The sequence below is a fragment of the Trichosurus vulpecula genome, chromosome 2, assembly GCF_011100635.1.
Source record: "Trichosurus vulpecula isolate mTriVul1 chromosome 2, mTriVul1.pri, whole genome shotgun sequence".
Classification (NCBI taxonomy): domain Eukaryota; kingdom Metazoa; phylum Chordata; class Mammalia; order Diprotodontia; family Phalangeridae; genus Trichosurus; species Trichosurus vulpecula.
Genome location: NC_050574.1, coordinates 65,882,209 through 65,898,993, shown reverse-complemented (window position 1 = coordinate 65,898,993; position 16,785 = coordinate 65,882,209). Strand labels below are relative to the sequence as shown.

The 16,785-nt window shown below is 39.0% G+C and overlaps 1 protein-coding gene across 16 annotated transcripts in view; it reads left to right on the top strand.

Moving 5' to 3' along the window:
* Nucleotides 1-16,785, top strand: part of PUM1 (pumilio RNA binding family member 1) — a 170,220-nt gene that overhangs the window by 71,076 nt on the left and 82,359 nt on the right. For 12 of the 16 annotated variants that reach the window (XM_036743288.1, XM_036743291.1, XM_036743289.1 and 9 more), the window contains exons 4-5: nt 13,083-13,191; nt 14,424-14,602. The exons of the other annotated variants lie outside the window; for them this stretch is intronic. In XM_036743288.1, coding sequence (XP_036599183.1) covers nt 13,083-13,191; nt 14,424-14,602 — 288 coding nt within the window. The remainder of the gene's footprint in view (nt 1-13,082; nt 13,192-14,423; nt 14,603-16,785) is intronic. 16 annotated transcript variants of the gene reach the window in all.

Sequence of the window (16,785 nt, the reverse complement as noted above, 5' to 3'; positions counted from 1 at the left end):
CAGACTGTGAACATCTGATCTGCATCAGTATTACATGTTAACACTTGTATTTATGTTTTGTGAACCTGTTGGGGGACAGATCAAGCCTCCTAAAGCCCTGCAAGCACAGCCCCACCCCTAGCCCCCGCCCCCTACACACAAAAAATGCTATATAAAGCTAAAAAGCCTGATAAAACACTGCTCTTAGAAGTGATTGTTAATCCTTAATCTGTACTTTTTTAAAATCAGAAAGGATTCTACTTAATATGCATAAGTTCACTTTCTGTTGTCAGTACTTAATTCTGTCCTGTGGCCATCTACGTATTTCATCATCTAAACACATTTTCCTAACTTTCTAGCAAAATTTTAAAAAAATAAATTTTATTTGTTTTCAATCAAAGAAAATCTCTACCTCCTTCAAGGCATTTTAATCAGTGGGTCTAGTTTTGTTCTTTTCCATCCTTTTCAGTCACTTCTATCTTTATGCTGTGCCTCCATTCCAGTCAGGTCATATCCTTACCAGTTTCAACAGTTGTGTTTATTCCTGCTTCTTTGTCTGATCAACACTTATATTTATAGCAAACATTAAGGCTTGTCTGTGTTCCTGTCATTGTGGCATTTATAGTCTTTCGGAGAGACAAGATAAACCAAGATAACGAGAATGACTGATATTTTTTGTTATTAATCCAGTATGGATGGCTTATAGGAGGGAAAGAGTTAAACTTAGGAGTTTATTGACATAATTTTGGAATTTAATTATGAGGGTCTGTGCCAGGCGAGGTAACAGAAGGAATGGAAGGGAGGACACAGATTAGAATTCTTTTCATCAAGACCCTAGACCCTCCATCTTCCTCTTCTGGGCTTTTTCCCTGGCTGTCCCCCATGCCCAGAATGTTCTCCCTACTCTTCTCCACCTCCTGGCTTCCTTCAGGTCTCAGCTAAAGAGATTGTAGAATGAGAATCTACAGGCTACTGATTTGATGTAACATGTAAGGAAAGTGCCAGAGTCAGAGTTGATGCCATGGTTTACAATGTAATAAACTGGAGGTACTGATGTTGGTGGGCCCGTCTCATCCTATTCCTTGGTGTTGTCCTTGCTGCTCTCCTCGAAGTCCTCATTTATAATGTACACACATTTACTTGAGCTCTTCCTTGTTTAGGGTTTGCTACTGGGCTTTCAGGCATTTGTTTCTTTTCTCTTCTTTTAATTGATTTTCGTGATAATTTCTCACTTAAGCTCCTGGCCAGAAAGGAACTAGTGTTTTTGTATGTCCCATAGTGTCTGCCACATACATGTGGTCAGGAAGCGAAGCACACAAAGTGTTGCCATGAATACAAAGAAATACTCTAGAACACATTCTGGTGCTATCTCATTCTTTTTGTTGTACATAGTAGTGCAAGTGTGGTGATTATGTTTTCAGTAGGTGAGGATGTAGGCTAGGTAACTTACTGTGTTTTCACAGATCTTAAAACAATTGTAAGACTATACTCTCAGTTGGACAAAAGGTTGATTAAGAAATGTTTTTACCTTTAATAGACATTTCCATCTAGAAAGATTACTCACTAGTAATCTTTGCAGATGCCTCACAACTTATGAAGTTTTAAAGACAAATGAATTGTAAACAAAATAAAATTTTGATAATGCTAAGTGGAGAAATTATGAAGAAATAAAGTCACTTGTTTTGAAGTTTGAGTGAAAATTGTGTTACAAAAATAGTTTAGGACTTGTGAAATGTCACTTATTTCGGTTTTGGACAATTCTGAAACTAAGCCAGTTAGGAGGCACAGGAAGTAACTGAAAATTTTTAGATGAGATTGCCATTGAAAGAAAAGATGGAAATAAAGAGAAAATACTGTAAGTACTTTATAAAAAATAACTGAGGCTTACAGGTGAAATCTGGAAAGAACTTAATGACTAACCTAATATTATTGAATGCATGCCACATTCCTTCTATAATCAGAAATTTTAAAATTTTGAAGTTCTAATGGTTACCATCAAATCTTTTAAACATAGTGCTGTGGCCTTATGCCTTGGGTACCAGGCTAAATGAAATGAATCTTTCAGGAGTAGTAGAAAATGCTTTAGGTAGGTGGTGCTATTTCTTGCATGTAGAACATCAACAATCCTCTAGCGCTTTATAAACCGTGGGTCCCAACCCCATATCCCCCAGTTTAAGAAGTGCTGAAGGGGTGGGGAGTAGAAAAAGTTTAAGAAGTCCTGTAATCCCTCTGCAAAATGCCTGACAAATGGTCTTGTCTTTACTTGAATGAGGGGGAATCTTGTAACTTCTGCCTCCATTCTATTTTTGGATTACCTTAGTTGTTGGGAAGGGTTTCCTTTTATCACAGCAAACCTTACCTGCCTGCTGCTTCTAACCATTTCTCTCAAATTGTACCTCAGGGGCCAAGTGGCACAGATTTAATTCTTCCTTCCATGTGACAACCCTTCAGATAACTGAAGCTAGCCACCATGTCCTCCCTTTTCCTGTCTTTTAGAGGATAAACATTATTCCCAATTCCTCTTGATTATGTCATTCTCCATATTGGTTGATGTTATCCAAGTCATTAATATAAATGGCCCAGGGCCAAACGCAGATTCCCTGGAGTATTCTACTAGATACCCTTTTCCTTCAAAGTATTATATCAGGTGTCTATAGGATCCCATGGGGATATTTTTGATTCTGGTGGCAGCCTTTGTTGCCAATAATTCATCCATCCTATTCAGAAGTTTCTTCATTTCTCTCAGTTGGTGAGCACTGTTTAGTTATGGGGGGAAAATTATGAAATTCCTTGAAAATTTCTGTCTCAAATGCCCAAGCCATTTTAAGTACAGTAGTGTTAAATAATAGCCCTTTGCATTATTAGCTCTTTATGTAATTGGGCCAACTACCCATATTAAGTGTTTGAATTACTGGATAATAAATCAGCTTTTCAGATGATGCGTAATTGGGAGGGATAACCAGCTTGCTAGACACTGTCGTGTCTGAATCAAAAAAAAATGGACAGGTTAGAGCTTTGGGCTGACTTGAATAAGATGAAACATAATGGGAATTAATGGAAGGTCTTATACTTGGCTTCAGAAATCAGCTTCGCTTCAAGTACAAGGAGGAGGCATTGGCTTGCACTTTCACCTGAAAAACATCTGGAGGTTTGAGTGACTCATAAAGTCAATCTGCATCTACCATGTGATAATATAGCCGTGGAAGTTAATGTATCGTAATTGAGAGGCATGGTGTCTAGGGCTAGGGGTCCTGGTCAGAGCATACCCAGAACATTGTGTTCCTTTCTAGGGGGCCTTATTTTAGGATGGACATTGATCAGCTGGAGAGCATCTAAGAAGGACAACCAGGATGATTATGGTCCTGGAGATTATGTCATTTTAGAATTAGTCAAAAGAACTTAGGATGTTTAGCCTGGAGAGGAAAAGACTGGGTAGGGAGAATTGAGGCAGGACTTGGGGATTTGGTAGCTGTCTTCAAGTTCATGCAGGGCGATCATATGGAAGATGGAGATTAGACTTGGCCTGGTTGGCTCCAGAGAGTAGAGTTAGAGCAGCAATGAAAGGGAATTGGCAGATTTAGTCTGCAAGCAATTACTTTCTTAAGTACCTACTGCAGCAACTGTGCTAGGTACTGGGGATACAAAGGAAGAAGGGAACAGTCTCTGTGTAAACTACATTCTGTTGGGAGAGACAAGTACCTTTAGAAGTATATACCAAATAAAGAGGATAAATATGAAGTTGTTTAATAGGAGGTCATTTGGAAGAGAAGGCACTAGCAAACGAGGCTCTTGGGAAGGGCTGGATGAAGTAGGTCATGCTTGAGCTGTGACTTAGGGGAAGAGGAGGTAAGAGGTATTTGATATTGTCAGTACAAGGGCTTTGAGGCAAGAGACTGAGCACCAGAGGGTTTGAAGAAGAGAGAGACATTTTGGTTGGATTGCAGAGAGCGGGAGTGTTAGGAATGACCAGTGAGGCTATGAAGAGAGGTTGGGGTCTGGGGGTGTAGGGCTTTAAAAGCCAAGTGGAGGAGGTGATATTTGACCCTAGATGCAATTGGAAGCCACTAGAGTTGGTTTAGTAGAGGAATGGCGTGGTCATCTCTGTGCTTAAGGCAAAGTACTTTGGCAGCACTGGCAGCTGGACTGGAGGCTGTTGTAAAATCTAGGCTAGTGGTGATGAAGGCTTGAACCAAAGTAATAGTCGTGTGAGTACAGATAAGGGGTTGCATGTGAGATTGGGTGTGGAGGTAGAAATGGTCAGATCTGGCAACTCATTGGGTCAGTGAGAGAGTGAAGAGGCCAGGATAATTCCAAAGCCCTGGGAGATCAGAAGAATGGAAATCATCAGTAAGCATTTATTAAAGTGTGTCAGGCATTGGAATCCTATTGAAAAAGAAAAGATGGTTGCTGCTCTCAAGGAGCTCAAGCCTGCTGGGGAGACAGCATGCAAACAACTACATATAAACAAGCCTATATACAGGATGAATTGGAGAGAATCATTAATAGACTTGCAAAATCATAAGCCTCTATACCAGGTGCTCTTGTGGTTGAGTTTGGCCATTCTAGTGTTCCTGGGTCCCCCAGTACTGCCACTACATGCTCCTTGCTTTAGGTAAGGTGAAAAAACAACCTTGTAATTGGCAAGCTATTGGTGGTGTGATAAGTGTTTGTGCTTTTTAATTTTTTAAAATTTAGAAGTCCAGTTAATGCTCTTAGACCCCAATTGTAAGGCAGTTTGATTAAACTCTCAACTCCCTCCCCCTTGTGTAACCAACTCTTGATTGTGCTTATGTAGCTTATGTAGCTTACCTGCTTTTTGGATTTATAGCAAATACCTAATCTCTAATAGCTTCCCTTAGTGTACCTGATTTCCTTACTCTTCAAGTTTATTTGTAGGCCTTCAACATGTTGATTGTAATGTTAAATAAAATGTAACTGGGAAGGTGGATCTATATATGCATAATTTTTTTTTATATTAAGTTTTTTTTTTAAAGAATACAATAATTTCCCCTGGCATCTTTCCCCCTTTCCTGTCCAGAGTGTCATTTTATATAACATGTAATATTTTTTAAAGGCAAGAAAAAAAATAGGAAAAAAATCAGCATAACCTATCAATACATTGGAAGTGTTTGAAAATATGTGCATCACCAACACTTGTGTACCTCCCATCTCTGCAAAGAGGTGAAGTAGCAGTATTTGCTCATATCCTCTCCTTTGAGCCATGCTTATTCATTGTGATTTTGCAGCATTCAGTTTTGATATTTTTTTTGATGGTTCTTTCTATTTAAATTGTAGTCACTGTATATGTTGTTTTCATGGTTCTATTTACTTGACTCGATCAGTTCGTGTAGCTCTATCCAGGTTTTTCTGTGTTCATCACATTCATTTTTTATGCCACGGTAAATACTACAACACCTTCAAATAGTACATTTTCTTTAATTATTCCTTAATCAGTGGACATCTACTTTGTTTCCAATTCTTTGTTGACAAAAAAAGTACTGCTAGAAATATTTTATGATACATGAGGACTTCTTACCAATGACCTCCTTAGAGTATAAGCCTAGTGATGGAATCTCAGGGTCAGTGAATATGGGCATTTTAGTCACTTTATTTGAATAATTCTATCATTTAAAAATGATGTCTGCAACTCCTAATAGTGGTAAGATGTTGAAGAGACGAGGAAAAGTCTATGATTTATGCTTGGAAGATTCTGTAACTCACTGAAAAACTAGCTTTTCAAAATAGTTTACTTTTAATTTAATGGGGAAATCTCGGAAAGGATGGTCTAAAGATTCTTGGATTCACAGTATTGAAAAGATGGTGGATAGAAATCTTCTACGGTACTGTAACTGAAGCTCAAGATTTTTATGTTTGTTCTACCATATCTTTCGGAGTATTCATCTTCTCCTGTTTGTCTGTGGAGAGAAGTAAGTGCTCCTGCACTGAGGTCCTCCCTCATCCAGCCTTCAGCTTCTTTCACAATTTGTTTTTCATGGCTTTCTCTTCAGGCTGTGTTCCCAAGACAGCTCCTTAGGCCTTTATTTTGTCCTATCATTTCTTTCGTCTGTGCCCTTGCACACATTGTTTCTCATACCTGGGGAAAAACTATGGTTTCCTACCATGAAATCAGTTAAGAAACAATAGCATGATCTGGTTTTATTATCTGCTTTTTAATGGTTGGGTTATTTTGGTTTTGTGTTATATACCTTTACTTTTGAGCAAACTTGGATTATGAAATTTGTGTAGTTATATAAGGAAGCTCAGTCCTTGACTTTGCAGTATAAATGAGGGTTTGAGGAATTGGGGTGATTGGCCCTGAGTAGCCAGCAGGTCTTTCGCTTCTTCTGAAGACCAACCAAGAGACTGACGAGTGCTGCAAGTTAGAATCGAAATAAGTGAGCGTGATTGAGTATAAAGGTCTCCCTTAGCTGATTGATGAAGTAATTACCAGGTCTGTACTGAACACCTCTCCAGTCCATTTTGTCCTTATGCAGGGCGGGTGTAGTAGAGAGAGATGGGCTTGGAGCGACAAGACACCTAAATGGGAATTTAGCTGTGTGACCGTGAGTGTTGCCTCTCGATTTTTTTCTTAACAAAAGTGTCTTATAGATGCCCTTTTCCTTTTTTTTTTAACCCCGATGTTGCTTTCCATCTCCCCCAAATAAGAATTCTTCCTTGTGTTAAATAAAACAGATCAGCACGCTGACCATGACTGAATGTGTGTTCCTTTTCCCACACATCTGCTTCATCACCTCTCTGCCAAGAGAAGGAAGCCATGCTTGACTTCTAGTCTTTAAGAAGAAAAAAGTCTCCGTATTGATCACTCTTCCTTTAGGTTAATGTTGTCACTATGTAAATTGTCCCCTTGCTTCTGTTCACTTTGCTTCAGTTTAGAAAAACTTAGAGGAAGAATTGTATTGTATTAATTTATTATATTCCTTTTTCCTTTCCACACTGTAGTCACATGCCACAGCTTGTCGAGCCATTCCCCATTGGTTGGGTGCTCGCTTTCTTTCCAGTTCTTTGCTATTTTATAAATTAGTGCTGCCACACATCCTTTTGTATATATGGAACCTTTCCCTCTATCTTTGACCTGCTTTGGTTAAATGCCCATTGATAGTGATGTCTTTGGAATAAAGGGTCTGTTTGGTTTAGTGACATTTTTAAAAGTATAATTTCCAATTGCTTTCCAGAGTGGTTGTACCAATTAGCAGCAGCATGTCTCTCGTTCGGTAACATCTCCAATATTTACAATTTGTGGCCTTTTGTCATCTTTGCTTTTTGTGTTGAGATGAAGCTTCAAAGTTGTTTAAATTCTCACTTCTCTTATTAGTGAGTTTGATGGTTCTTACATATACTTGATGGTAGCTTATATTTCCTCCTTTGAGACTTGCCTGTTCATATTCTTTATTTAGTTCTTGGAAAATGTCTATAAGTCAGTTAACCTGCCTGAGAATTGGTTTTCTTATCCACAAAATGATCACTGGATCATAGATTTAGAATGCTAAGGGAAATTAGGGGGTCATCTGGTTCACTGCTTTTGTTTTGCAAGTAAGGAACCTTGAAGATCCAGCACTTGAACCCAAAGTCTTTGACTTTATTATTTTTAAATATTTAATTTAATTTTTCAGTGAACATCTTCATTGTTTCTTTTTGCATTATTGTACACACTAGTCTGCCATCCCATGCGTATATCACAACTTGTTCAACCTTTCCTCAAATGTTGGGCACTCCCCTCTTTGACACCACAAGAAGAACTGCTGTAAATATTTTGGTATGTATTGTTCCTTCTATTTCTTTGATCTCATGGACTTTAGAGTTCTCTTTCTATTATACTAGGATGGTCTGGTTGTGGCGAGGCTGCGAGGCTCACTTGTGATAATGGATCTGAAGCACTTCATAAACCTCCATAGTAGTTGACACAGAGTCTGCCCGAAGCACTTTGACGTCATTTCATTTAGTAGCAGCTAGCTGACAGTGGAAAATGTCCTTGTGCCAGTGCTTAGGGGCCTATTTTATTTTGAAGAAAAATAAGGCATAATTTCATTTTAAATTGACCATATTTTAATGTAGAAAGGCTGTCCAACGTAAAGAAAATTGAAGAGCATGAAGTGGGACTTCCTATAACTCCCTTTTCCAAGTTCAGGAACATCTCTAATAACACTTGGCAGCTACATCTTCGAAATGGCAGGAGAAGTATTCCTAGAAAGCTGATTCCTAAAGGACGGTTTTGATTATAATAAAATACTACATTTATCTGTTGAGTAGGGAATCCCAGTTTTAGGAAATTAATGTAAATGAGGAGTGTTGAGATATAATTTGGAGAAAGAAAACAAAGTACTGTGATGTTGGAAGTAGCTGTATCAGGAAGGTTTGAAGCACAGAGGAGTTTTCTATTGCTCTCCTTGGTTTGTTTTTTTCCTTTTTTCCCTTTCCACATTACTCAGCACGAATATATTATGTGGCCGTGGCCACTTTTTTGTGCTCATTTTTCTACAGTGAGATGTAATTGTCACGTCTTTTAAGATTTTTCTCCTACTTCTTTTACTTACATTATCTACATTTTTCATTTTTCCTCCAAATCTCTCTCGTGAGCCTCCTTCCCCTTCTCAGCTGCTGTTTATATGATCCTAACTAGCATATCATTGTTCCCATGGCTCCTGCATGGGAGAGGATTCATCATATCCCAGGGGAACTGTAAGGAGCCTTAGAGATCATCTGATTCACCCCTTTCATTTTACAGATTTAGAAATTGAGGCAAATAGAGATGAAGTAACTTGTCTAAGGGCAGCTAGGTGGCTCAGTGGATAGGGTGCCAGACCTGAAGTCAGCAAGACTCATCTTCCTGAGTTCAAATCTGGCCTCAGATGTTTACTAACTGTGTGACCCTGGGCAAGTCACTTAACCCTGTTTGCCTCTGTTCTCATCTGTCAAACGAACCAGAGAAGGATTTGGCAAACCACTCCAGTACCTCTGCCAAGAAAACCCCAAATAGGGTCATGAAGAGTCAGACATGACTGAAATGACTGAACAAGAATTTATCTAATACTCACCTAGGTCCGCTGACTCCAAATCCAGTATTTTTTTGTATTAAATGATGTGATAAGCTTCATAATTATATTGAAAATCTATTGTTTGTGACCAGGGTTGGCCTTGTCTGTAGAGTGGTCAGTTATTTATGGAGGCAGATAGGTGATACCGCGGGGAGATTCTGAACCTGGAGTCAGAAAGACCAGAGCCACCTCAGACACTTATTAGCTGTCTCATCCTCAGCAAGATCCTTAACTTCTGTTTTGGTTTCCTCATCATTTTATAAAATGGGGATAATTATAACATCCACCTCCCAGAGCTGTTGTGAGAATCAATCAGATAATATTTGTAAAGCTGCTTTGAAAATCTTAAAGTGATATTTTAATGCTGCTCTTGTCGTCAGGGTTTTGAGTGGCACTGAAAAGTCCTTTCCATGTCCATGTTTCTCCTATCTATGAATTTGTCTCCTGCATTCAAATGCTCATAGTTCTCATTATTCCATTTTTTCAAAAGGTTCAAAGGTTAAAATGCAAATGCTTGATGTGACAGTGATAATCAGTCAGTAAGTATTATTAACTACCTACTTTGTGCCAGGCACTGTGCTAGACCCTGTAGTGTTTTTAATTGCCATTATTGTAGTGACAAATACTAGTTTATCACGGGAGTGGGGAACCAGTGGCCTTCAGAACAAATATTTGTTTTGTAAAATTTGGATTCAATCAAATGGCCACATTCAAGGACCTAGAAGACCACAGGTGACCTTAAGTCTGCAAGTTTCCCATCCTTGGTTTATCTTATCCTCCAAAGAGAAAAAAATGTTTTTGGTGAAGGTCAGCATCTGGAGCACGGCTAGACCTTGCTTCTAAAAGCTCTGGACAGCTCTTAGGACATGACACCCCTCAGTGGGAACAAGAAGCTCTCCTGGATAGAGTAATAGGAGAGAATTGAAAACAAACTTGGCATGTTTGACTGTTATCCCAGGATCATCCTTGGTTAAGTCAGCCAAAAAGTTACCTTTGGGAAATTCATTTTTAGCATTTAGATTCATGAGATCTCCTGTCATGTGGTTGTTCTGTAGTGCTCTTGTGTTTGGAGAACCCAGTTCATTCACATACTGGCTGTACACAACCTTTCCTCCTTTATCACAGTATCCCCTCTGACCCTTTATAGGACAGCCAGACTGGCCTTGCAGCTCCTTTTCCATGACATTCCATCATTGCTTCCTTTTCTCTTTGCCCAGGCCTTCCTCTATGTCTGGAATGTATTTGGGCCTCAGAATTACTTGTTGCCTTCAAAGCTCAGCTCTGATATCATCCCTGCTTAAGGCCTTAGGGCTCCTACAGCCGCTCTTCTGCCTTTACCTTGTGTTTATTTTGTGTATGCTTCTATTTGCATGTGTTACAGGGCAAGGATGGGCATTTTTGCCTTTGTATCCTCAGTATCTGCCAGACTTGTTTTTTGATTGTTTGTAGCAGGAGAAAAAGTAAGAAAGGAAGGAGAATTTTGGACTTTTATAAATTTTCAGTGGATTGAAGTGAAATGCTTTCTAGTTGAGTGTTTTTGTTGCTCCCTCATTGAAACCCATTTGGTTGTTGATCATATGGGGTTTTCCAGCAACATGGTTGGCATGCTTGAAGCGAAAGGCCACTGAATCCAACCAAGGGAACCTAAATTGATTCAGCAGTTTGACCAGTGATGGGTAAACTGGACCTGCACGTTAGGTTTTTGTTTCTTTTTTAAAGTTGGGAGTTGTTGATTGAATAAAGTCTTCCAGTTTCTGAGACATCTAACCAAGTAAAAGATCAATGCAAAGAATTTCTTTTGAGCTGCCCTGCCCTTTTCACGGTGAACTGCAGCATTTAACTAAGAAGGGAAGATCCTCATTGTTATGCTTAAATAGTTGAAGTAGGTTCTTGTGGGAATTTGTGTGAGGAAAATGTCTGTGTATTAGTATGAAAGGGTAAAATCTATTGAAAAAGAAAGTTATTTATAAACTTCTGAGAGGTATTGCAGGCATCAACAAGAAGAGTGTTGTTTAAAGGAATTACTGGTTTTGCTACTTCCTAGGTCTGCATGTCCTTGGTTTAAGGCTTCGCTTCGTTCATCTTGATCGTAAGGGAACTAGATTTGCTCCCTAAGATCCTATCTAGCTAAAAGTCATGCGGATCTGGTACTGTCTGGAAGATCTCTTTAGCTTGGCTTTTCCCTAGTTCAGTTCATCTTTGCATCTGGAAGGCCTTGACTGCCTGGGTGCATTAGTTACTGAACCTCTTTATGCCAGGCCCCTGTCCTCCAGCTGGCACTTCTCTTCTACCCCCATCTTTCTCTTCATGAGTCATGTGTGAGAGAGAAGTCTCCTCATTTTATTAATCAGAGTCAGGGTCTGCCAGCAAATTTGTTGAGTTAGAAGCAAATCGACGTTGATAAGAATCATGGCTCCAATGTAAGTCTGTGCCTGAGTGACCTTGTGTTTCTGCATGCATGCAGATGCACGATGTATATCTGTCAGTGTTTTTAGTCTGTGTATCTTTATCTTCTAGAAGAATACATAAAGAATCTAGACTTAAAGGTGTGGACAGCAACAGTGAATTTCAAATTAGCTAGTGATTCTACTTCCATCTTTTTGTAATGAATTGCAGCATAGGAAATTAAGCTTTTGCAGCTGGTTGTGGGGTGGGGTGGGATATTAGAACACACCTTTTACTTTTTGATGTTTTAGAATCTAGCATATACCGTAAAAGAAAAGTCACCTTCCAGGTGTTAAGTTTTTCACCAAAAAGCAATGGTTGAGCTTTATCTCTATTTTCAAGTAACAGCTGGAAGAAAAGTGTAACTTAAAAGGTGTGGGAACAGAAATGGAGACCTAGAGGATTAGTCAGCATAATTTTATTTCCCTTTTAAGTCATCCACACTTTTATCTCTGTTGTCTTATTGCTTTAAAGGTATTTGCATTTTTGGTTTGAAATGGTGTAAATTTGCATATTGCATTATTTGGTGAGGTATAATTTTTTTTTCTGTATGAAACATAAAATAAGCTGATGCCATAATTCTCTAATGGGAATAGCTTTCTATGAAAGTAATAATACTTAAGATAAATAGATTTTATTTTTTTCCTAAGTTATGGAAGTAGTATTCATCCTGTGGTAAAAATGTCATCAAAGAAATGTATCAAAGAAAAGTCTTACAAATTTAAATCCTAAACACCAATGTCCTTAGGACTACTTTTGGCTGAACCAGCTGGAGTCCTAGGACAGACACAGCAACTGTTTTCAGTTCTCCCCTGCCACCCTCTTCAGTACCTTCCTGTTCTCATCTAAGTGTGTGATGCCTTAGTAGATTATAGAACCTTTTGTAAAGCAGGAGCGAGTGAACCCTAGCAGTTCCATTGACATTTTGGGAGGAACTGGAGGAAAGCTTCCATTATTTTGGGTAGATCCTCTGTGGCTAATTTATGGAAGGGGAAGAGCTAGGGTAACAAAGAATATGGGAGGGGGCAGATCTTGATGGATTGTGATTTGTATCTTTAGAGGGGCAACCCACATTGATTACTCACATTTACATTTGAGTAATAGAAATATTCGGTTTAGTTGCACATCTAAGTATCTTGCAGTTATGAATGCTATGGCTTTAGTCTGCTGTGCTGAAATTTGTTCTAGATCTCCCATTCTAATGAGCAAAAGAGGGCAAGCTTCCTCTAGCAACTGCATTAATGTCATAGTCTGATTAACGTGCTGTGGTGATCAGTTCTCAGGGTTTTAAAAGCATGTAGTCTTTCAGTAATTATTGCTACTTGTACAATTGTTTTAGTAGGAAGTCAGTCTTTTATTACTTATACGGACATTAGTGAAATGGAATGAAGTCCCTCGTTCTGATGGTGTGTGTGTATGTGTTTTCCCTTCCCTTTGGTCTTAGCCATTCTATGTTTTCCCCCCTTACATATCCACAATAATGCTCTGAATGTAGGGTGTACTCCAGGGCATCTTCAGTACTTTTGTCTAATGAAAGTGTTGACTACTGTATATTTTTTAACCTTTCTGAATTCGTTCAAAGCCTTTATTATTTTTAATTTGCAGCAGCTCTTGCCAGGTAAAAAGTTTTGGGAAACAGATGATTCCAGCAAAGATGGACCAAAAGGAATATTCCTGGGTGATCAATGGCGGGACAGTGCCTGGGGAACATCAGGTAATCTAGACTGAGCACCTGCACTGTGATTTATGCCTGTTTTAGGGCTCCCTTTCTCAGCATTTGGCAAGTTATGGATTTTACATGTGTCATGAGCATGTCAAACTTACGTCTTTTCCTTTGGTTTATATTACCATTAAGGACCTGGTAAAATGCAAGTTATTAAAAACACACTTAACGCAAAGTCACTTTAAAAATTTTTTGTTACTGTTTTTAACCTGAATGAAATAAAGTCTTTTTGGGCAACAGTTTTGGTTATATTACATCGATTTAAAATAAGCACATGCCCCAATAGTGAAAGGTCAATACTTTTTTTTCCCCCTTTCTTTGCCTCTTAGTTGATAGGTTGTACTTTTCAAATACAGTTAAGGTTTTGTTAAATTATCAGCATTAGGTCATCAGGGTGGCTTGGTTACTGTTAGAGGATCCCACCTTCAGTCCTTTGACAGGTCTGCCTAATTACCATATTTGATGACTTAATGTAGCCTAACACATTGTAAGAAACAGTTGGGAACATTCTACTTTTTCGTAACCAGATTTCTAGCAACTCAGTTTTTTGAAATATAGGTCCAAATTTATAAATAAGTAGGAAAAGAACTGTATATGAAGCCAGGATCTTATTTTTTTACTCAATGCCTCATTGATATTTATTAATGTACCGTTCATAATGGGCCTCTGAACACTGACAGTGGGCAAAAGCAGCTGAGTGATGTGTAGGCTGGGGATTTTTAAAGCAGGTGTAGTGAAAACAGCAAAAAGATCCTATCCTGATAGCCACAAGATGTGCAGAAAATCCCCATAATGCATGCAGAAATGAACTTGTTATAGCCTGTTGTGCAACAAGTGCTCACTGACCAAGTTTAGGCATTAGAAAGTTTAAATTGTGCTTTGTTTGGAAGCTGCTGGAATTATTATCTTTTAACTTTTCATTTTTGGGAGGAAAACTTAGCTTTTCCCTTTATAATAGTACAATTAAATACATTTTCCCACTTTATAAGATAAATTCTCTGAAAAAGTTTATCATTGATGGTGGATGAGTAAGGTATTACACTATAATGACTTTATGTAGAAAACCTTTTCAAGGGACAGACAGAGAGGGAGGGAGGTGGCGTTTGGCTAAATTGACCATCTGGATTCCAAGTCAGTCATCGGTTTGTGCACTAGACATCGCTCATAATTTTTTTGGAACTTCCAAGTTGTACTCTATTATGTTTGTGTATCCTTTTTTGTAGATCATTCAGTTTCCCAGCCCATCATGGTGCAGAGAAGACCTGGTCAGAGTTTCCATGTGAACAGTGAGGTCAATTCTGTATTGTCCCCACGGTCGGAGAGTGGAGGACTAGGAGTTAGCATGGTGGAATATGTATTGAGTTCATCCCCTGGTGATTCCTGTTTAAGAAAAGGAGGATTTGTAAGTTGGTTTTTTAGAACCTTGCTCTTATGCCTCTCTCTCTCTCTCTCTCTCTTTTTTTTTTTAAAGCAAAATGTGCTTGTTTTAGTTACCTATGCTGTACATAATGATGATAGTGTGATACTTAGAGAACATGTATTGTTCTTAAACCTCTGCAGAATACTAGGAGACATGCCCTTTTTTAAAAGCCAAAATTATTTCTTTGGGTCATATAGCCAACAGTTTAGTCAGAACCAGAACCTACTTCTCAATTCCTTCCTGTAATCCCAGACCACATTGTTTTCCATTAAAAAATTAGGAGTGGGCCCAAATTAGGAGAGAACTATCAGTCCAAGAACCTTTTGAGATTTTTTATCTTTCAAACCCAAGGAACTAAAAGATCAATGTCCCGTTAGGCACATTCTTGTGATTCATGGCTGTGCGTGTGGGATTGATTGCTTTTGACTCTCCCCTACCTTTGCCACTTCCATTCTGTTCGAAAGTCCCGGTCACTCTTAGTTTTTATCTGTGACAAGGTTTCTTAGCCCATGGTCTCCGCATAGATCGCAGGGGTTCTGTGCACTTGAAGGGAAACAGTGACATCTTTACTTTCACTAGTCTCTAATTGAAATTGAACGTTTCCTTCAATTATTTAAAACGTGATTCTGAGAAGAGAGGGTCCATAGACTTCAGCAAAAGGGGCTCGTGATGCAAAAAAGATGAAGAACCCTGGTCTTTTTGCAGGTTCAGTAAAGGATTCTCTTTATTCTCATAATCCTGTTTTAGGTCCTGACCTCTGTGAACCTGCCTCAATAGCTGCAAACCCTTCTTTCCAACCTCATTGCTTTCATCAGTTCTTTCTCTAGGCTATTCAGGATCATCTTCCTTAAGCACCTTCAGATGCTTTTCTCTGAGCTACCTATCAAACATGAAAATAAATTTGAGATCTTGAATTGGAAAAAAGCCCGAAAGTCAAAACTTGCACTATTTGGTATTCTCTTTCCCACCCCTTGCCTTCTATAGTTGTTCCATTTCATTTTAGATCATGATCTCTTATTCTCCATTGCAGCTGGGTCAAGGCCAGATTGATTTGTTCCTGCCATCCTTGCCCCCATCAATGGCTGCTTCAGAGCCAGATAGAATGAGAGTTTCCTTTCATAGAACATCTGTTGCACCTGTTCCTGATCCAGTCAACATTCTTATCCTCTTTCGGCATCTGCTCAAGGGCTTCCTTTCTCCTTTGACATCTTTCTAGACTATCTGGTACCAATCACTCTAGGGAATCTTCCTCTTCTAACTTTTAATCTTCATTGCCTGCCTGGCACTTTTGTTTGTTCTTGTGCTTGTCTGTCCTAATGTCTGTGTGGTAGTAGATGTATATAGTAATTGTCTAGGGCAGAGACCATGTTTTATACTTCCATAGAAGCTTCACGTAGTTTAAGCATATTTATAACAGAGACTTGCAATTTAGTTTCAGTTTAGAAACTTATTAGCACAAGAGAAACAAGTCTAGTTTAAGGTAACTGGGATCCTGTTTAGAGCATCTTTACCCTTTGTGAAAGACATGTCATAATTGATGCTTCAGATAAAATTGTCACTGATAAAAATTTGGCTAGCTGGCTCTAAAGGCTGATGCTAAGAACTAAATGAAGTATATCTCATCAATTCAAGAGTCTTGTTTGGATTCCACCCTGTTCCAGAGCTGGAAGCCTGGTGTGAGTTGAACATGGGAGAAGAATATTCTTGCACCACAGGTCTTTCTGGGAACTTACATATTCTTTGGCTCCTTTGGCCTTCAAATGACTTGGGCCTTGTTCATCCTTCAGTGTACCAGAGTAGTGCCGTGCTGAGACCTGCACTTGGCTTTTGTGGCTGTACCTGAACCAACCTGATTTGCCTTTTCTTAATTCAAATTCTTTCTCATTTTTTCCATAGGAAAAGTCTTCCTTCCTTCCTTCCTTCCTTCCTTCCTTCCTTCCTTCCTTCCTTCCTTCCTTCCTTCCTTCCTTCCTTCCTTCCTTCGCTTTCTCCCCCGTTTTCCTCCATCTTCTCTCTCACCTCTCCCCTTCATCTCTACTTCTATGTGAGGAGATGTTTTCCACCAGTACAAATCAGCTGTTATGCCACGTACTAGATAGTTGCCTTGGGCCATTAAGAAGTGAAGGGACTTCACTGCTGTCCAGGTTCTGAGAACCAGTCTGTGT